Raw genomic sequence first — 18,096 nt, 5'->3', positions numbered from 1 at the left:
GGGTTGTGAATATATATATCTTCTTCAAGATCTCCATTATGAAATGCATTATTGAAGTCAAGTTGCCGTAAAATCCAATTATAATGAATAGCTAGAATAATTAAAACTCTAACTGTGGTTGGCTTAATAGTGTTGAGACTAAAAGTTTGAGAGTAGTCAATTCCTGCTTCTTGTAGAAAACCTCAAGCGATTCCATCTGCATTGCGTTTCAATTTATAGACCCATTTCGAGTTGATAATATTCAACTTTGGATCAGGCGGTACAAGATGCCACGTTTTGTTATGCTTGAGGGAAAAAAACTCTTTAACCATAGCTTGCCACCATTCCACGTGAGTAGCAGCTTCTTGAACGTTGTAGGTTCCTTGTGATCAGTTGTAACATTAAAAGTTTTTGAAGTTAGGGAGCCAGTCATGGAACGAGTGATCATTGGATGGACATGATAGTCTTGCTGTGCAATAGAAATAGGTTGCTGCTGGTTTTCAAGAGTAGTAGTTTACTGGTTTTCAGAAGTAGCAGTTCCTAATGAAGCGAGACTAGGAGACGTGTCTATATTTTCAGCTTCCATGAATTCTTGAGATGCCAAATCGTCCCCATTTGAAAGTGGTGCATTGGGAAAATAAGATATAATTGGCAACTTGATGAAGACGTCTCTTGGCTTGCTTCATTGTGAGTAATCAGAGTTCTGGTGAAAATATAGAAAATAGATTAAAAAAGACAATAGATAAAAAGACAAGAAAGTAAAGGAGCTGAAATCCTATCTTGACTCTGCTTAATTGCCACCACTTAATACATTGCATCGGGCAGGTGAGATTCAATATGTTACCCGCTGCAATGCATTAGACAATCTGTTGTGAGAAGCTGAAGGATTTCTCAATCCAAACTCAAATAGAAAAACTACAACATATATATATATATATAATATAATCCAAAAAAGTTCAAATTATAGTTGTGTTACATACATATGAAGTTACATAGCATTGTTTATCACAAGAAAATCAAGTTCATATGATTATAACTCCTTCAAGTGGCAGAGCCAACTGCCACACCAGCCCCTCAATGTTTAGTTATTTTCATATTCAAATATTTGCTTTGTTATATGTATGGGTGCCCCTTATTCGGATATGAAAATCTCTGAATGAGTGCTTATCCAAAAAATTTCTGACTCCTCCACTGACTCATCCATATATGTCCACTTCCTTCCTTTCCCTCCTCCATGTCCCATTTCTTTCCCCTTTCTCATGCACATTAGAAGATAATCGAATAGAAGGATCATGTTACCCTGATTGCGGTGCCTAAGGTGTCGTTTCGAAGTAAGGATATGATGTGAGTTTGCCTGAATCTACCTCAATATTTGTGGTAGATTCATGAGGCACTTGTTCTAGTATTCCATAAGCTTACACCTTATTCTAGTGTTCCATAAGCTTACACCTTGTTCCTAGTGCCAAACAGCCTCTAAGAATAGAAAGTTTTGGATATTATTGAAAAGTCATGACTTGAACTATAAAAAGATATGGATCCATCCGCAAGAATAGAAAGAAAAAATATATCTACAATAGCAAAGATATCTATTTTTTAACCGCCATATTGACACCTTAATATAGGTCAGTTTTATAATTACTATCTCTCTAAGTCTACAAAACTGAAAAATAGTAAGAAACAAACCAAATGTAGATAAAACTGTAAAACAAAGCAGTATAACTTAAATAATAAGTATGTTTAAAACTCTGGGTAGCCAGGACCTTACCCTAATTCTCAGGTGAAAGTGGAACCCTCAACTTCCATGGCCTTGTCGGTGCCTAGCAAAACTAAAGAACTAAATTTGAGCACAAGGTCCAAAGGATAGTTTAAACTTACACTGTTCTCATCCTAAAACTGGTATGACAGCTAAAAATGCTTTGTTTCTGACCCTGCTTCATGTTGCAAAAAAGAAACCTACGTTTCTTTCTTTTTGTTGATTCCAAGTTATTTAAAAAAAAAAGTTAAGGTAGGAGTAGTACTGGGATAGTGACTTTTTGGAAAGTTCTTGTGCTGCATTTTCTTTTTTGTTCTTTGTTCTTTTTGAATAAAGATAGGGAGGAATATGTTTGGTAGTAGGCCAATTTTCTATATGAAGATGCCTAGGAAAACTAAAGAACAAAATTTGAGCACAAGGTCTAAATGGTAGTTTTAACTTACTCATCTCATCCTAAAACAGGTATGACAGGTAAAAAGCTTTAGTTTCTAAATCTACTATGCAAAAAAGAGACCCACTTTTCTTTATTTTGTTGATTCTAAGTTTAAAAAAAAAAAAAAAAAAAAGAATAGTACTTTGATGGGTGACCTTTTGGGAAGTCCTTAAGTCCATTTTGTATTCTTTCATTTTTTTTTTTAATTAAGATGGGTAGGGTTATGTTCGGTAGTGGCCGAATTTCCTATATAACAGCTATTTTCTTTTGCCAAAATGATGTAACTAAATGCTTACATTATTTTAATTTTGCTTTCATTATGAAATAAATGATTCGATCAGAGAACTGCAATATTGGTCATAAGGAGCTCTCAGTTTAAAAAGGTTTACTCAAAAAAAAAAAAAAAAAAGCATACAGATATTGTACATTTTTCCTCCAAGGGGAAGGATTAATTAAACAATTGAAAAAGTTACCGGCAGATAAAAGATATACAATAAGATTTCACAACATCGCTAGCTTTATGTTGTTTGTATATATCTTCTAGACCGGATTGCAGAACAGCTGCATCCTCTCTTGCCTGAACAATTGCTTGGCACTTACAGACTTGCATTGTAAGGAACAGAGGTCGAATCCAGCCACTGGTCGCCTAGGATGAGTGAAGGCACTGTGAAGTTTGTAGCTTCTTCATAAGACATAATGTGGAAACCGGGCCAGGTGACGCGGCTGCTTGTGTCTGAAGATGGTCCGGTGTTGGCGTACTCACCATAGTAAAGCGTTGCCAGGCCCATATCCCCTGTAATGTAACACACCACACCAAGTAGGATGATTCAGACACCAACGCAGCCCTGGGCACAGGAGGCATGGGGAAGCGGAGGGCTTCAACCCTCTTTAATTCAAAGGAAAATGGTTGGCATGATATAAGCAAGATTTATTTAGACTTATAAGTGGAGACGAGAGATCTAATGATCCGCATTTAGCATTGTGTCATGACATCAACAATTTTCTACTCATATCATGTGTGCCTATATATATCAAAGACATTATAATTTTGTCGATATGTTTATGTCCGTTTGAAAAGAAAAAGAGTCACTGATATGCAAGTTAGCATATAGCGGAAGTGGCACTTGAGGTACCGAAATATACCATATATCATAAGGGAATAAGGGGCTCGGTAGAAGCTTTTGCCCTCTTGTGGGTGACAGATGAAATACTCTTTTCGCTCAATCTGAACTCTCAATGAATCGTGCATCAATAACTGCAAACTAGTGGTGAAGCTGAAAATTTCCGACTGAGGGGCACTAATACATTAGATTCTAACTTTATAGCAGGGCAATTATATCTACAAATTAAGTTTCCATAAGGTACTAATATAGGAAAAAATCAGACATGAAAAAAGAAAATTAATCAGATTAAAAAATCGGGTCAGATTTGGATTTACAAAGTGATTGGATTTGGATTGGAATATACATAATATGCAATAAGAATTGAATTCAGATCATATTTAATTTTAAATAAATATTTTCTATTCAAATGTGCTTACATTTTGAAAATCTTGAATTCAATTCAAAATTCGGATTCAGATTTGAATTTGGATTTTGAGTGTAGATGTCAAAATCAGATTGAGATTGTGAAATCTGATTTTAGATTTGGATTCAACTATGAATTTTCTTTGTTCGCATTCGAATCTGAAATATGTGAATGTCGGAAAAAAACTGATAAGTTAAAAGTCCGGCATCCCTATGGAGATGGAAAGGAGGGACGCGGATTACCTGACCACGGCGACCACCCGGAGGGGTCGATGTGCTGCTCAAGGTAAGACTCCATGAAGACTGTGGTGGAGTAGAGTCGCCATGGCCGGCCGAGGTAGGTCTTCACTTTCCCCAGGTTGACGGCCAGATCCTGGTCTGGTAGAAGCGTGCAGCCTTGGAAGGAGAAGCCCGTCTTCTGGTCCGGGTCGAACCGCCCTTGTGCCGTCACTGTATTAGCCTGGCCGTGCAGCGGGTTCCTGGCCACCACCTGGGATGCCTGGAACACGGCCGCCGCATTCCCGAAAATGAAGTCCACCGTCCCCGCGATCACGTTCTCCCGGTAAAACTGCCGGAGCGAATGGGCGTAGAGAGAGTCCTGGTAACCCTCTATGTAGCACCTGTACACCGCCGATAGGTCCGACCCGACCCGGAGAGCGACGGCCTGGCCTTTAGACGGGCCGGCCGTGTTCCGGAACGTTATGTCGCGTGCCAGAAATCCCTCCCCCACCACAGCTGCAAACACGGGACACTGTTATTTCCCTTGCCGAAACGTACCAACTAGCTCTTTTATATATAATTTTATTGATTAACATTTTCAAAAAAGTTAATGTGGTTCTTTTAAATGTTTTTGAAAATATATTAAGCCCCTACGAAAGTTTGCAGAAATTTTATTTAATTTAGGGGATCGACTTGATTTTTTATTCTCTGAGATTTTGAAATTTAGAAAATAAAGTTGAATATAATATATATATATATAGTGTTTGATCTCTATTAATCATCCGGCAGCATCCGACACATGTGTTTGATAGCTATGATCTACAAGCCAATGTCCAAGCAGGAAGTATTGCTATTGCCTTCTCATAATAAGCGCCGGTCATTCCAAAAGCGTGTGAGACCCACCTAAGATAAGAAAGGAGCCAGAACTGTCCCTTAGAGGAGCCGAAAGTTTTTAGCAACTGCCAAATATATTTTTCTAAATTTTACATGTACCAAATTAAAATTTTATAAAATATTAAATCTTAAATTTTTATTTTTCAAAATATCATGTGAGTCATGGCTCCTACCAGCCCCTCGGCTCTGTCCTTAATCGATCAGGATAATCTTGTTCTATGAATCTACCCAAAAGTTTCGGACAATTCATAATACAATGTACCATAAATCATCTCCAATCTTTGTGGCAGATTTACGAAGCAGTATGTGAACAGTAACATAATATTATCTTTGCCAAAAAGACTGAAAATAAATGTCCCCAGTCATGAGCAAAGGTGAACTTAGTGGTCTGTCACATTACAAAATATTTAAAAGTTGGTTTGATTCAATTAACATTTTTGACTTGCTATCTTTTAATACAAGTGTCATTTAATAATATGTGTCTTCTGCATCCTTCAAAATTTTTCTATTCCTCTATCCTTTGAGTTTCTAATGCAATGGAAGAGATGACTTCTCCTCTAATCCACGATCAATGACTAATTAATCGAAGGAGGAATCGAAAGAGATGCAAAATAGAATGCAATTAACTAGAAGCCTAAACGTCCTTATGTAAACTAAAAGTGGATCCCTGGATCTGGATCCAACTAAAAGAAGACAATAAGTAAAAATCAAGTCCATAGCTACCCATCTCCTGCTTGCGCTCCTGCGTTAGTGTCTCGTAGATCTTATTGAGAAAGGAGTTTTGCAAGGAGTGAGTTACATGTACACCCTGTGCATGCAACATATATACACTAAGCCTGGGCATCGGGCTGGCCCCGCTCTGCTTGGACCGATAAGGAGTCGGGCTCGGGCTGGCCCAACACCTGAAACCCGAGCCCGGCCTGGGTTCGGCTCGATTAGATTTAAAAATATATTTTTTAATATATAAAATAAAATATAAAGATAATTAATTGTAATAAAATATTATCATTACATATAAATTTTCAATAAAATGGATATTAAAATATCGAGCTTTTAGTGATTTAAAAAAAAATCTTTTTGGACTTTTAATTTTTTCATTACCTTTTTGTCCTTGTAAAAAAAAAAAAATCCTTTACACAAGGTGGTGCACAATGTTTTGTGCTCCGGCAGGTGCATATAACCAGCTTGAGTTTTATAGAAAATAGACCTTTCATTCTTTATGTTTTCCTCTCCATGTGATCACTTGTTCCCTTACTTTTTTCCCTTGTTATCTTTTCAATTACTATGCTATTAAATTTACAAGGATCTTACCCTCTTCCATGTATAACTATTCCAACAGAACTTGCACCAAAAATATCTTGTGAAACAAGCACTAGTCTAGGCCCACACTAAAAGCATATAGAAAGCCAAAAGTGGGTGCTTCTAGATTAGCATATATTGTTTTATGCATCAACATATGTGATGGAATCATGTGCATCAATAGCTCTAAAATCTTGCAACCTAAAACTGGGAAGTCATGACTAGAACTTTGAATGATGATGGGCAACAAAGAAAAACTTTGTGTTGAGAAATAAAACAGTCCAACCAAATTGAAATTTCAAAAAAGATACAAGCATGGATTCCTTATCAAACCACAATCTGTGTTTGTTTTAAATTCGGTCACAAGAGGAGTTGATTTTTTTTTTTTTTCTTGATGTAATATGAAATTGATCTAAAGATGGGACAAGCATGCTTGATTTTAGACATATTTATGTAGAACTCCCTGGCGTTTAAAAATTTTACAAACAACTGCCTGGCTTTATAAGGTCATTCACATATACACATTTTCATCAATGTAAACTATGACTCATAAATTTAAGAAGACCATTTTATGCCTAATAAAAAAGAAATAGAAAGGTAAAACGGTCGTTTTCAGTATGTTTGAATAGTTTTCATTCATAAACAATATGATTGTGGACCATTTTATAAAATGAAGTGGTTGTCTGCGATTTGATTTTGAAATGTTCATTAGATGGTAATTGATAAATACATTAATCATTGAGTGGTTGTGTGCAAATTTATCCATAATTTTTGTGGAACTGAGCCTCAGAATACAAGAAAAAAAAAGTCTTTAACCAATTTAAAAATTATATTTTTTTTTTCTTTAGGTATAATCAGGCAGATTATATGTTCAACCCCTTCCCATGGGAACCCTTTTATTCTCAAGGCATGTTCTCATGTTTTACCAGAGGGTCTTTTGGTAATTTTATAGGGAGAAGTTTTTACTAAGTTCTATTTTTGCGCTAGGTGGAGGGTTTTTCATTTAACTGAGAAGAGTATTTTGGTTATTTTCAGCCTATAACACATGGTCCCTTGTTAGAGGTCATAGCTTATAACCTGTTCCGACCAGTGGCAGAGGTACATGGAAGCTAGTGCGGGCAATTGCCCACACGAGCTCACATAAATTTCTTTATTTTTATATTGGTACCTCATAGTCATTTCAGTATTTACATATTAACTGCCTTTTAAAAAAATTTTATATATTAATAATGTCTTTCAACCAAAAAATTCTTAGACCCCCATGCTTTTAATTATTGGTGTCTACCTTGTTGTCAATTCTTCGAATAAAACCAATAATTGCATAAAGTCGTGTTTGGCATTCCCACCCATGAGATGTGCATTAAATGGAGATCCGTCCAATAAATTCCAGAGGCATCCCAATAATTTGAAATTATATATGACGTTAATTCTGAACAAGGTCGGAGGTACCAAAAATATCTAGATATTTATTAGTTGCAGCTTCAGAAATAACAGTTGTATGGTCATTAAAAAAATATTATATAAAAAATAAAAAATATATATTAAGGAAGAAAAAAGAGTGCCCAATTGACTCGTGCCAAATTCTTTAAGTATAGTCGTCCATCGAAAAAAATAAGTATAATCATTTAAGAAGGGGAAAAAATCACTACCAAAATCACAGGTAATCTAATTGAGAGGAACCACTTCAGTGATTAAGCATAAGCTTTAATGAACCATGTGGTGCCTTTTAAATATTTTTCAAAAGTCTAACTGCACAAGTGAAATGAAAAATGCTAAGAACAATAAGGAGGAAAAAAAGAAGTGAAGAAAAATCTTAGACTTCAATTAGGAATTGAAAGAGTTGCAGATGGTCGATCTTAAAATCCTTATAAAATTGAGTTTAGATCAAGTATTTTTCATGATTATTGTATGGTTGGAATTGTGGAAACCAGCTGAAAATACATGAATTGACCACATAATTTATCCAACAAGAGAGCCGAAACCCCTACCCTTTTCCCTATAAATAAATTTTGACTACTCCATTTAAAATATGTGCAATAATGTATATTAATTTTTACCATCCGATCGGAATGGTGCTTTTGTGAGAGATGATTCTTGAGAAAGCCGCCGATTTGACTACCATTTTCGTTTAAGTACACTTAACTTAAAAGTTTTGAAAAGATTTTAACAAATATATGAAGACGTTTTAACTTTAAATATTTAAATATTTTGACTTGCATTTACAAGGCCATGAGCACAGATTTATGGGACAGTAACAATAAGTTACTGTTGTCAAACGGCTTCTTAAAAGTCGTTTGACAATGTGAACTGTAATAGATTGTTTCATTATGTCTACAAAATAGTTGGAGTAAATTTATGAAGCACTATGTTTTAATGGTCCATAAATTTGTACAACCCTTGAGCTAAAAAGTATGTTATTGTTCCTATTGTCAAACAATTTACTTTTTATATAAATAATGTCAATAAAAGAATGTTTAAATGTCCTAGAAAGAAGACCTCTCCAGAATAATAGTGTCGGTGGCATATTGATATCATTTTGGTGTCATCCCTTATTTTCGTATTTTTGAGTTTAAAAGTATTTTAAATTATTTTAAATATATTTTAAAAGTGAAAAAATATAAACCTAAATAGACCCTATATTATATCAGCAAGGGGATAATGTGGTATATATAGGCCAATATACTTACATATAAAATGCAAAAAGGTTTATGAGGCGTTTGGATGACACTCTAAAACCAAACTTTAGCAGCAAAACCTAAATCTGTCTTCAAAACAAAACTTTTAGAGCATGTGGGCACCGTCAAAACTGGGTTTGAGGAAAAAAACTCCGGATTTACAAAAACCAGGTTTTGTAAGAAGGGGAGAAAAAGAAAAACTGACCCTTCTAGGTAATTCATGAAAATTGGGTTGTAGGTGTGTTGCACAAACAAAAAGGAACCATGGTTTGAGAATTTATTAAAAATTTTGATTTAAGTAAAAACCAAGTTTTCATAAAACTGTGTTAGATAAGAGAAAACTAGAGAAAGGAAAATTTTCACTTTGAAGCCTACTTTGGTCATAATTAAAAAATAAAAAAATAAATTCTGTGCTTTTTTAAAGATAACTGCTATTCATGAAAACTGTCAAATAAAGTTTTAAAGTGAATTTTTGTTCACTGAAAAAGCAAACAAAGCTGGATAAAACTGAAGAATGTAATGCATATGATAATATTGAAAATAAAAAATTCCAGCAAATTTTCCTTTTGTTTCCAATGAAAAAAAATACACTCCATCTTTATCTAGCAGTTTTAATGAAAAGTCAAGCCTTTTAAAAAAAAAAGTATCAAAACTAATTCTTTTGAAAAATATAAGCAACAGGTAGGTTGAAAATAGAATTCAATGCAGCCAAGTAGAGGAAGATGGTGCAAGAATTTCTGATTCTCTATACAACTGATCAGAAGCCAAGAGTTAACAATCACCAAATTCGAATGAGGAACTGACCTTCTACCAGTCATTGATCCGACCAACTACACCAAACCCCTTAAATTATATTTACAATAGATCTGATAGACTGATGCTAACCAAAAAAATGGGAGGAAACGATCCATTATAAATCCACATAAATTTACTATTTCTTGAAAAAAAAAATCTATAAATAACACGACCTGAGCAGTGGCGAAACCAGGAATTTAAGATTGATGGGTACTAATTAAAGCCCCTGATCATACCTTAAGGGGCTCCACCATATATAAATGAGTGGATCTTTGAAAACATATATATGAACGTAAATAATTTTTGTGGGGCTAATTCGGACAACTGCCCACACTTGCCTATATGTGACTCCGGCACCATTGGTCGCCAAGATACAAGTTGCACACACCCCAGCACAGGCACATGAGAATGTTTCATCAATCTTGTCATTTGTTCCAAATAGAGGGCCCATTAATTAATGCAATGTGAATACACAAATTTGTACAACTGGACTTTAGAAGTTGCATTTTTAAGATTTTTTTTTCAAAATTTTTACTCACATTTCTAACTTTTAGGTAGGGATATATACCTTCAACTTCAACTGTATCTGTTTTTTTTTTATATTCACATATTGGTTTTGAATTCGATGAAATCGGGCTAGGTTTTCCCTTCCATTAAAATTGAGAAAGAATACAAAGAATATGAAAAAAAATACAGCATAGGTACCTGGATTTGAATTCAGAGTCGCATAGGAATAAAGAAAGAAAAAGTCATACCCAAATCTGAGATCCGATTTCACAAGCAAAATGTGATTCGAATCTGATTTTTATATTTGTATTCGAATTTTAAACCAAATTTTACTAATTTTCAAAATGTAAGAGCATTAGATATAAGATATTTGTATAGAAATAAATCTGATCTGAATATGTATCTTAATCCAATAGAATGTTTATGTATATTTGAATCCAAGTCTGAATCTGATCGAATGTCACCTCTTGAATCCAAATCCGATCCACATTGAATATTAAATTTTTTTCTATATTTGATTTTTTAGATCAATTCAGTCGGATATCCAATCTAAAATAGATCGATTTGGATGTTCTCAAAAACATGAATCGAAATTTTAGCAACTAAGAATTTTTTGAGACTTTATAGGTTAACACCGTAATTTATTTAAGAATATAATATTAAATATAAAATGAAATGGTAATAAATTAATTTCTCATGGGTTTTGAAACATGAAGATCACGATGTTCGCCGTCAAAAAAATTATATATATATATATATTAAAAAACACAAACACACGAACACGCCCACGCCGAAAGTTATAAGATCTTTCTGAAAACCCGGCTGCCAGATTTTGCGAAAATTACAAAAATACTGGAGAACTCATTCTCCCTGCGGTCCCCACCATCAAAACCCTTGCATGTGACTGGTGGAGCCAGAAAAAGGATATTTTTTAAATTTGACTTTCAAATGCGTAAAATTTATAAAAGAAAGTTGTGAACTTATTGAAATAATTATTGATCAATCCTCTCAAAATATTGTTAGATACATACTTATTTATTAATTATTTTTTTCAATATCAGTCGGATTTTTGGAATTTAATACAGAAGAGAGTCAAATTTTTTTGACTAGTGGGATAGTTAAAATTTTGAAAATTATCACCAAAATTATCACTAAATAACAAGCATTATAGGAGAATTAGCGTAAGTTATGGTATAATAATGATTTATGATATTTTTAGCCACAGTTTATGATGATTTAAGGAATTTGAGGCAAAATGTGAATATAGACGGTGTATTAGTCTAACAGTTCTGGCAAGATCTGACGTCCGGCGTGTTTGAATTCTCCTAAATCTGTGTATTAATAGTAAAATTGCAGAAGAATTATGTAGCTGACTCACCGACGGTTGCCGAACGGAAGGTTGTCCAGCCGTCGCCGACGCTCCGGTTGCCGGTGACGATGGTGCGGTCCGCGCCATCCCCCAGTAGCGCCACATACTGCTTTCTCCTCGGTATCTCCACATTCTCGTCGTAGACGCCCTCCCTCACGTACACCACCACCCTCGTCGGACTCTTGTCCGGCACCGCCTGGATTGCGTCTGATATGGTGGTGTAGTCGCCGCTGCCGTCCTGCGCAACGACCAGAACGGTGTCGTTGCTGTCCCCGTCCTCCGACCCCGAGCTCTGCAGCAGCCTCCGGTCCTTTTTATCCAGCCAGGAAGGGAATTGCTCCGCCGTCCGCCGACCCTCCCTGGCGGCCCCCTTGTCCTCCGCCGCCGGCGCCGATCCTTTCACGAAAATGGCGAGCGCGTTGTGCACAAGCTCGTATACCGAATTCAGGCTGGCAATGAAGAGTGGCTTGAAGAGTCCGGAAGCGGACTCCAGCCCTTCCAAGCACGTCTGCTTGTTGGTGAGCGCAGCGCTGAGGAAGGCCACCGCGTTCTGGCCGGAGGTGTCGGAGATGGAGGACTGGAGGAGGTCGAGCGTGACGTAGTGCAGCTCCTTGCAGTCGTCGATGGTTCCCCTGAGCTTCTCGACGATGCCGGCGGACCCGAGGGCGACGATGGTGCTGGTGAGCTTCGAGGCCTCGGAGAGGGCCTGCTGGAGGGTGTGGTGGCCGAGGCTGAGGATGGCCGGAGGCAGGTTCAGATTGAGGCCTATATTGGGGATTCCAATAGAAAGAAGCTTCGATATTTCTAAGCAGCGTGGAGGGTAGGGGGTGGAGTTGCAGAAGGATGTTATGGCGGTGGTGTTATAGTCATTAAAGGAAGAGGAAGACGAACAACAACAAGGGTTAGTAAGAGTCGATAGAAGGAGAAGGGTCGATGCTAAAAGGAAGGCAACTCTACAACTTCTTTTTGCAGCCATGGAAGCTGGTGATGGACAGAAGACATGCTCAGGCGAACATATATATATATATATATATATATATATATATATATATATATTATTTATTAAAGACTTTTTTTGTTTTTTTTCCGTCATCTCTTGATGGGGACATCTAAGGCAGTGGGCAGGTTAACAATCCATCATCAAAAAAATCAAAAGTCTTCTGGTTCTCCTTTTCACTAGAGTTCGAGTTATATGGAGACATAAAGATGTCGCGCTCTCACTTGTTATAGTCAATATTCAACGAAATGGAAGTAGTGACTATAAGAATCTAGGGAACGCGTTTTCTATGTTCAAGCAACTATGCTACACTCCTTGATGCTATCTTTTTTTTGTATTCATTGTATTCAAAAATTGTTAAAATTTAAATTGTGTTCATACCTTGGCCTCATTCTCTCTTCTTCCAATTTTGGTCACATCGATCCTTTTTTGGGAGGCCACCTTGTGCCTTGTTAGTAGGATTGGGCAATGGTTTGGATGTATATGAATATGATGTTCGAGTTAGATCCGAATTAGTTTTAAGTAGTTAGATGTGATTGTATAATAATAGAATGTCGATATGATATAATATTTTGCTGCCCAATCTCACAAATATCTAATTCTTTAACGGACATAAGGATCCAATTAGGACTAATATTAATTGAGATATGATTTTGTACTTCTAATTTTTATACCTAGAATTTGGCTCAAAGTCAAAGTAAAGGAATATTTAAATGACTAATAAGCAGACCTGGTTAAAATCCAAACCGTTCATATATTTTTATCATTAGTAAACACTTATATGTGCAACCAAAATCGAAGAGGGATGAGGACAAGGCTGTCCTTTTTGCTAAAGTTAACAGTATTTGTTAATTATTTTAATATATCGTAACTACAGCTGGATATATTGAAGACACGTCGCCATGTTTGATTCTTATGGATGTTACTTTCTTGAACCATAAATGGTAAGATCGTGACACTAATTGATATTGATACGATACCCCCTTCAAATCCCAACACAACCCATTCACCTCCAAGGGATGATACAATGAATTTGGAAAAGGAAACAATGAGGTTGAAGCAGCTATCATAAAGAAATTCTTACAAATTGAATTAAGTGGTGAAAGGGGTCCCTTCTGCATCAATTCTTTAAGTGCAACCTTTTACATTTTTGTGTATGGTAAATATTGACCAAATAATGCCCTCAAATATAGGTGTATGAAGTGTTGTGCAACCTTATACAATATTGAAAACTAAGTATTTTTCTTTTAGTGCCAAAGTTTGGAAATGTTCTCTAGTTTTTATATCTTGTATGAAATGGTTTTATCAATTATAGGATGGAGAAATGAGAAGGTTTCGGCTTTCACTCGAGCAATGGGATTAGTCTTCTGCCACTTCCTTTTTATGATAAAGGTATGTCGGCAGGCTGCCATTGAGATAATATGTTTTCCGATGTCAAAAATTATAGACCTAACATGTACAACTACCCAATTGTTTTAATTCAGCCTTCCTCATTAGCCAGAAAAAAAATAAATTCGGTGGAGCAAATGTTTATTTTTTTTCACAAATTTTAAGACAGGACCTAATAGCATATATTTTCAACAAATTTTAAAAAACGTTTAAAGGGTTTTTCAGAAAGAAAAAAAAAAACTTAAATGAGTTGAAATTTTTCTAAAAATCTAGATGGCGACTGAGTCCATCAATGCCACCACTTTTTGGAGCCAGAATTTTTTTTTGCTAAGAAACACTAAACGACAGCTTGAGAAAGCTGCAGCAGTTTCCCTTGTCGGTAGAGGTAAAGACATAGTGAAGAGACTTGGAACTCATTTATAATCAAATCAAAGCTGGGATAGGTTGTGGAGTCAGAAATTTTTAGTTAAAAAATACGCTATATATAAATAAATAAATAACTATATAATGTATTTATATAAAAAATAAATAAAAAAATGAGGCTGGTGTAGGCAGCCTATTTGTAGCTTTGGTACTCGCTCGCTTTGGAACTCCAGGGCACGCCGCACAACCTATGTTTGATAGTTTCACCTCATATGAGGGGGATCCAGGACCAGCTTCATTCTCAATTCAAAACTATAAGTCTGTGTCAGCAATTGCCCACACGGACCCACATGTGGCTCTGGTTTTATGCTCCACCCATGTGATGTTGGTCAAGTATCAAAAGGGGAATAAAGACTCCCTCTCCAAAGGGTGGTATTGGTTGTCAAAAAAGCAGCTTAATATAAAAATTATAGAGGTTTGCCAGACTCTACATCGCTTTTGAAAAATGAATCCAAGGCATCAGATGATTAAAGCTAACTTTCTGTTTATATCTGAATCAAATCAACAACGCATAATTAGGCGGACCTTGTGGGGAATAGCTTCTCAAAGTCACTCGTAAAATGCCACATATTCCTCAAAGGGCGTAACATAGTTGATTGAACTGGTGAGCAGTTGAATGTTTAATGGTTAGTTTGATTTTTGTAGACGCTACTTTTTTTTATATCATAAATGGTAGATGTACAACACTCTAGTTGATAAGAGTACGAGGTCTCAATGCAACTCTAAATATAACTATTTAAGGAAAAGGAAGAGGCTTCAATCTCTTCCGCTTTATTCTTTTTATAAAAAAATGTCTTTTTCAACCTCCTGTGGTTTTCATGGTCTCTCTGTATACTACAAAACATGAAAAGGAAGAATTTAGTCGGTGCCCATTTTTTTCCCATCCCTTGCCAGTGGCCTTTACTTGACTAAAAAACAGTGTGTGTGAGAGAAAGGAAAAGTTTTTCCACTTTACCGACATATTTTGTCGAAGTAACATGTTAAAAGTTGGGAATAGCGAAGCTTTTTATCAAACCCATACGAGAGGGACTTTTTTCCCCCGGAAAAGTAATACTTTTGTGTATAACCTAACTGTAGACCAATCACCGGAAAAGAAAAATTACTGGCAACTCTGAGCACTTCTCGCGTCAAAATGTGAGTACCACTACTACTAGTGCCAGGTGATAGGCTTTACTGACGCGATCTCTCAAATGTTAGCATCGACAATCGTTCGCAGTGACCGACGAGTCGAGCCATCTTCGCCGGACGGCCGGCGAGGACAACGTCAACCCTCGGCCGGCCGTCCAGTGAGGGCCGACAGCAACTCTCACTGATCGGCCTTCTTCCACATCTCTCTCAGGCCAGTCTGCCTCAGTTGGTCAAGGTCGACTTCTCAATCTGAACAACATGTGGGCTTGTTTGGACATTTGCGGCCTAATTTCACAAAATATATTTACTTTTATGTATGAACATATTTATGAACATTTTTTGAATTAGTGTTCTTTCAACTAAAATTGTTGAGCATGGGCCGCTCTTGACCTACGCTCCAAGGAAGGACACTGCTGTCAGCACTCGTCTGAAAATATTCATATCTAGGTGGCACTTATATATATATATATATATAAAGATAAAGATATTCATTTAAAAATAAAAACTTTTACAGGACCGGTGTGAACAGTACTAATCACTATCTAGCTCCGCCAACTTGCCGGCCGTCCAGCAACAATGAACGGCGACCCTCACATTTTCATTTTCGATTGCTCTTCATTTTCAAGAGATAATTTTTAAATATATTATTTTAACATTTTTTATTAAAAAGCTGTGCAAAAGGTTGAACGCCGTTTCCATTAAAGTGCAAAAGTTAGGCGGTGATCCGCCACTTTGTTAGGCGGCAATTTGTGACGCATTTCATAGCTTTTTCACAAAAGAAAACAGTAAAGATAGATTATCAATTTTATAAAGGAAAGTAAGTCCGGCCGTCCGGAACATCAAGATCCAAGCTCAAGCCGGGCCCAGCCCGTCAGTTTTACAATAAAAAATAAAACAGAATTATAAGTATATATATATATATATATATATATATCCATTGTAATAAAATTTAAAAGTATATTTATAAATTAAATAAAAATTATATAACTGAAATTATCGGTTGAATTTTAAAATTTATACAATGTTATCGTCAAAGGCGGAGGGGGGGGGGGGCGCCTAGGTGACCAATGAAAAGAAAATTATATAATATTATATATATATATATATATATATATATATATAAATAAAAGACATAATTATATATATATATCCATTGTAATAAAATTTAAAAGTATATTTATAAATTAAATAAAAATTATATAACTGAAATTATCGGTTGAATTTTTAAATTTATACAATGTTATCATCAAAGGGGGAGGGAGGGGGGCCGCCTAAGTGATCAATGAAAAAAAATAATATTTTTTAATTACGTAATGTATTTGTTTGAATTTGAGTTCAATTTGATTGTATTCAGATCCAAAGATTGTACTATCGATCGATTTGCTCCTCAAAAAAATCTTGAGCCCTTAACTTTTCTGAAATATCTTTTAAAACATTAAAAATATACAAATAAGTGGCTAAATATTCACCGCCGGAAAAGAAAAATCCAAGCAATGGCTTAAAACATGAAACGAAGGGGGATTTTTCCCTTTCCGGAATTGGCGCGCTGTCCTTCGCCAATCGATCAAGCGGTGGTTTGCGTGGACGGGAGGGAAGCGGCAGCCTGCCCGTCGCTTCAAATCACTTGCTTTGGCGGTTTACCCTCGCCAGGGACTGAAGGCAACTTCCCGCATCAGGCAGCGACGCCGATAGCTGGATTCGCGATTCTTCGACGTCTTTTGCTCTGAACTCTTGCTTCCCCGCTGCGAATTGATCGGCCGTTTTGTCCTTTCGATCGACGACACTTTGTCAATTCTGCGACCCTTTTCCTACAGTCCGCCCACCATGCAGTTACCAACGAAAGGGAAAGCTCATTACGACACCTTGCTTTATGTAGTCCATGTTTTAATTAAAAATCACTCCTTTTTGTGGGTAAGGTTGGGCAGCGTGTTGAGCCCACCTAGCTCAGCCCAAGGCTCAACAAAGTCAGGCTCGGCTTGACTCAAATTTGGCCCGTTTAGTTACCAGGTCAAGCTAAACCATCAACTTTTATACTCGTCCAGCACTCAATTCAATGTCAACTCTTATTTGAAACTCTTATTTTCATTTTTCGATGTATCAAGTTTTTAAGGGAGCCATCGGCGATGCACCTATGTCGGCATTGTGTCTATATATATATATATATATAGAGAGAGAGAAAAAACAAAACAAAATAAAAAAAATATAGAGAGATGATTTTTAAATACATATATCGGGTCGAGCCAAGCCCCAGCTCGGGCGAGTCAAGCCTGGTAAGCTTATTTTATCGAGCCTACACGAATGTTAAATAGTCAGCCCAAGCTCGGCCCAACACGTGCCCGGTATCCAACTACCCATTGGATACCGGGCCTGTTGTCCATCCTTAGTCCTGGGTTTTTAACATGAATAAAAGAGGTATGAAGGTGACTCCAAAGCCCCTTCTTTCTCTAACGCGGACTATTTACTTAATATGAATATGAATCTGAATCTGAATTCAATTGGATGTAATTTCGTGAATTTAATTCTAATCCAGTTTCTTAATTAAATGCTAATTTTATTCTACATCCCATTTTTCTAAAGCAATTGGGCCGGATCTCCAATCTAAGTTGGACTTATTGACATCCCTAAGAATAGTCATTGCGGTATATATGACCTTGAGGCACATCAGAAGCCCGATACATCCGCTTGGTTAACTTTTTTGCATATCTAATAA

The 18,096-nt window shown here is 36.3% G+C and overlaps 1 protein-coding gene across 1 annotated transcript; it reads right to left on the bottom strand.

The window, feature by feature from the left end:
• Window positions 1-2,585: 2,585 nt before the first annotated feature.
• LOC116257038 (pectinesterase-like) lies at window positions 2,586-12,453 on the bottom strand. The gene is made up of 3 exons (XM_031633637.2): window positions 11,459-12,453; window positions 3,935-4,426; window positions 2,586-2,958 (listed from the first exon to the last, which is right to left on the bottom strand). Exons 1-3 carry the CDS (start codon window positions 12,423-12,425, stop codon window positions 2,762-2,764), a joined length of 1,656 nt encoding a protein of 551 aa, XP_031489497.1. The 5' UTR covers window positions 12,426-12,453; the 3' UTR covers window positions 2,586-2,761.
• Between the last annotated feature and the right edge of the window lie 5,643 nt (window positions 12,454-18,096).

This window comes from Nymphaea colorata, chromosome 7 (assembly GCF_008831285.2).
Source record: "Nymphaea colorata isolate Beijing-Zhang1983 chromosome 7, ASM883128v2, whole genome shotgun sequence".
NCBI classification, from domain to species: domain Eukaryota; kingdom Viridiplantae; phylum Streptophyta; class Magnoliopsida; order Nymphaeales; family Nymphaeaceae; genus Nymphaea; species Nymphaea colorata.
This window is presented reverse-complemented; position numbering and strand designations above follow the sequence as displayed.

Coding starts and splice junctions, on each gene's coding strand:
- LOC116257038 (XM_031633637.2), bottom strand. CDS start 12,425: ATGGCTGCAAAAAGAAGTTGTAGAGTTGCCTTCCTTTTAGCATCGACC. Junction 4,427..11,458: donor CTTCCGTTCGGCAACCGTCG/GTGAGTCAGCTA, acceptor CCGTGTTTGCAG/CTGTGGTGGGGGAGGGATTT. Junction 2,959..3,934: donor CGGGTGGTCGCCGTGGTCAG/GTAATCCGCGTC, acceptor GTTACATTACAG/GGGATATGGGCCTGGCAACG.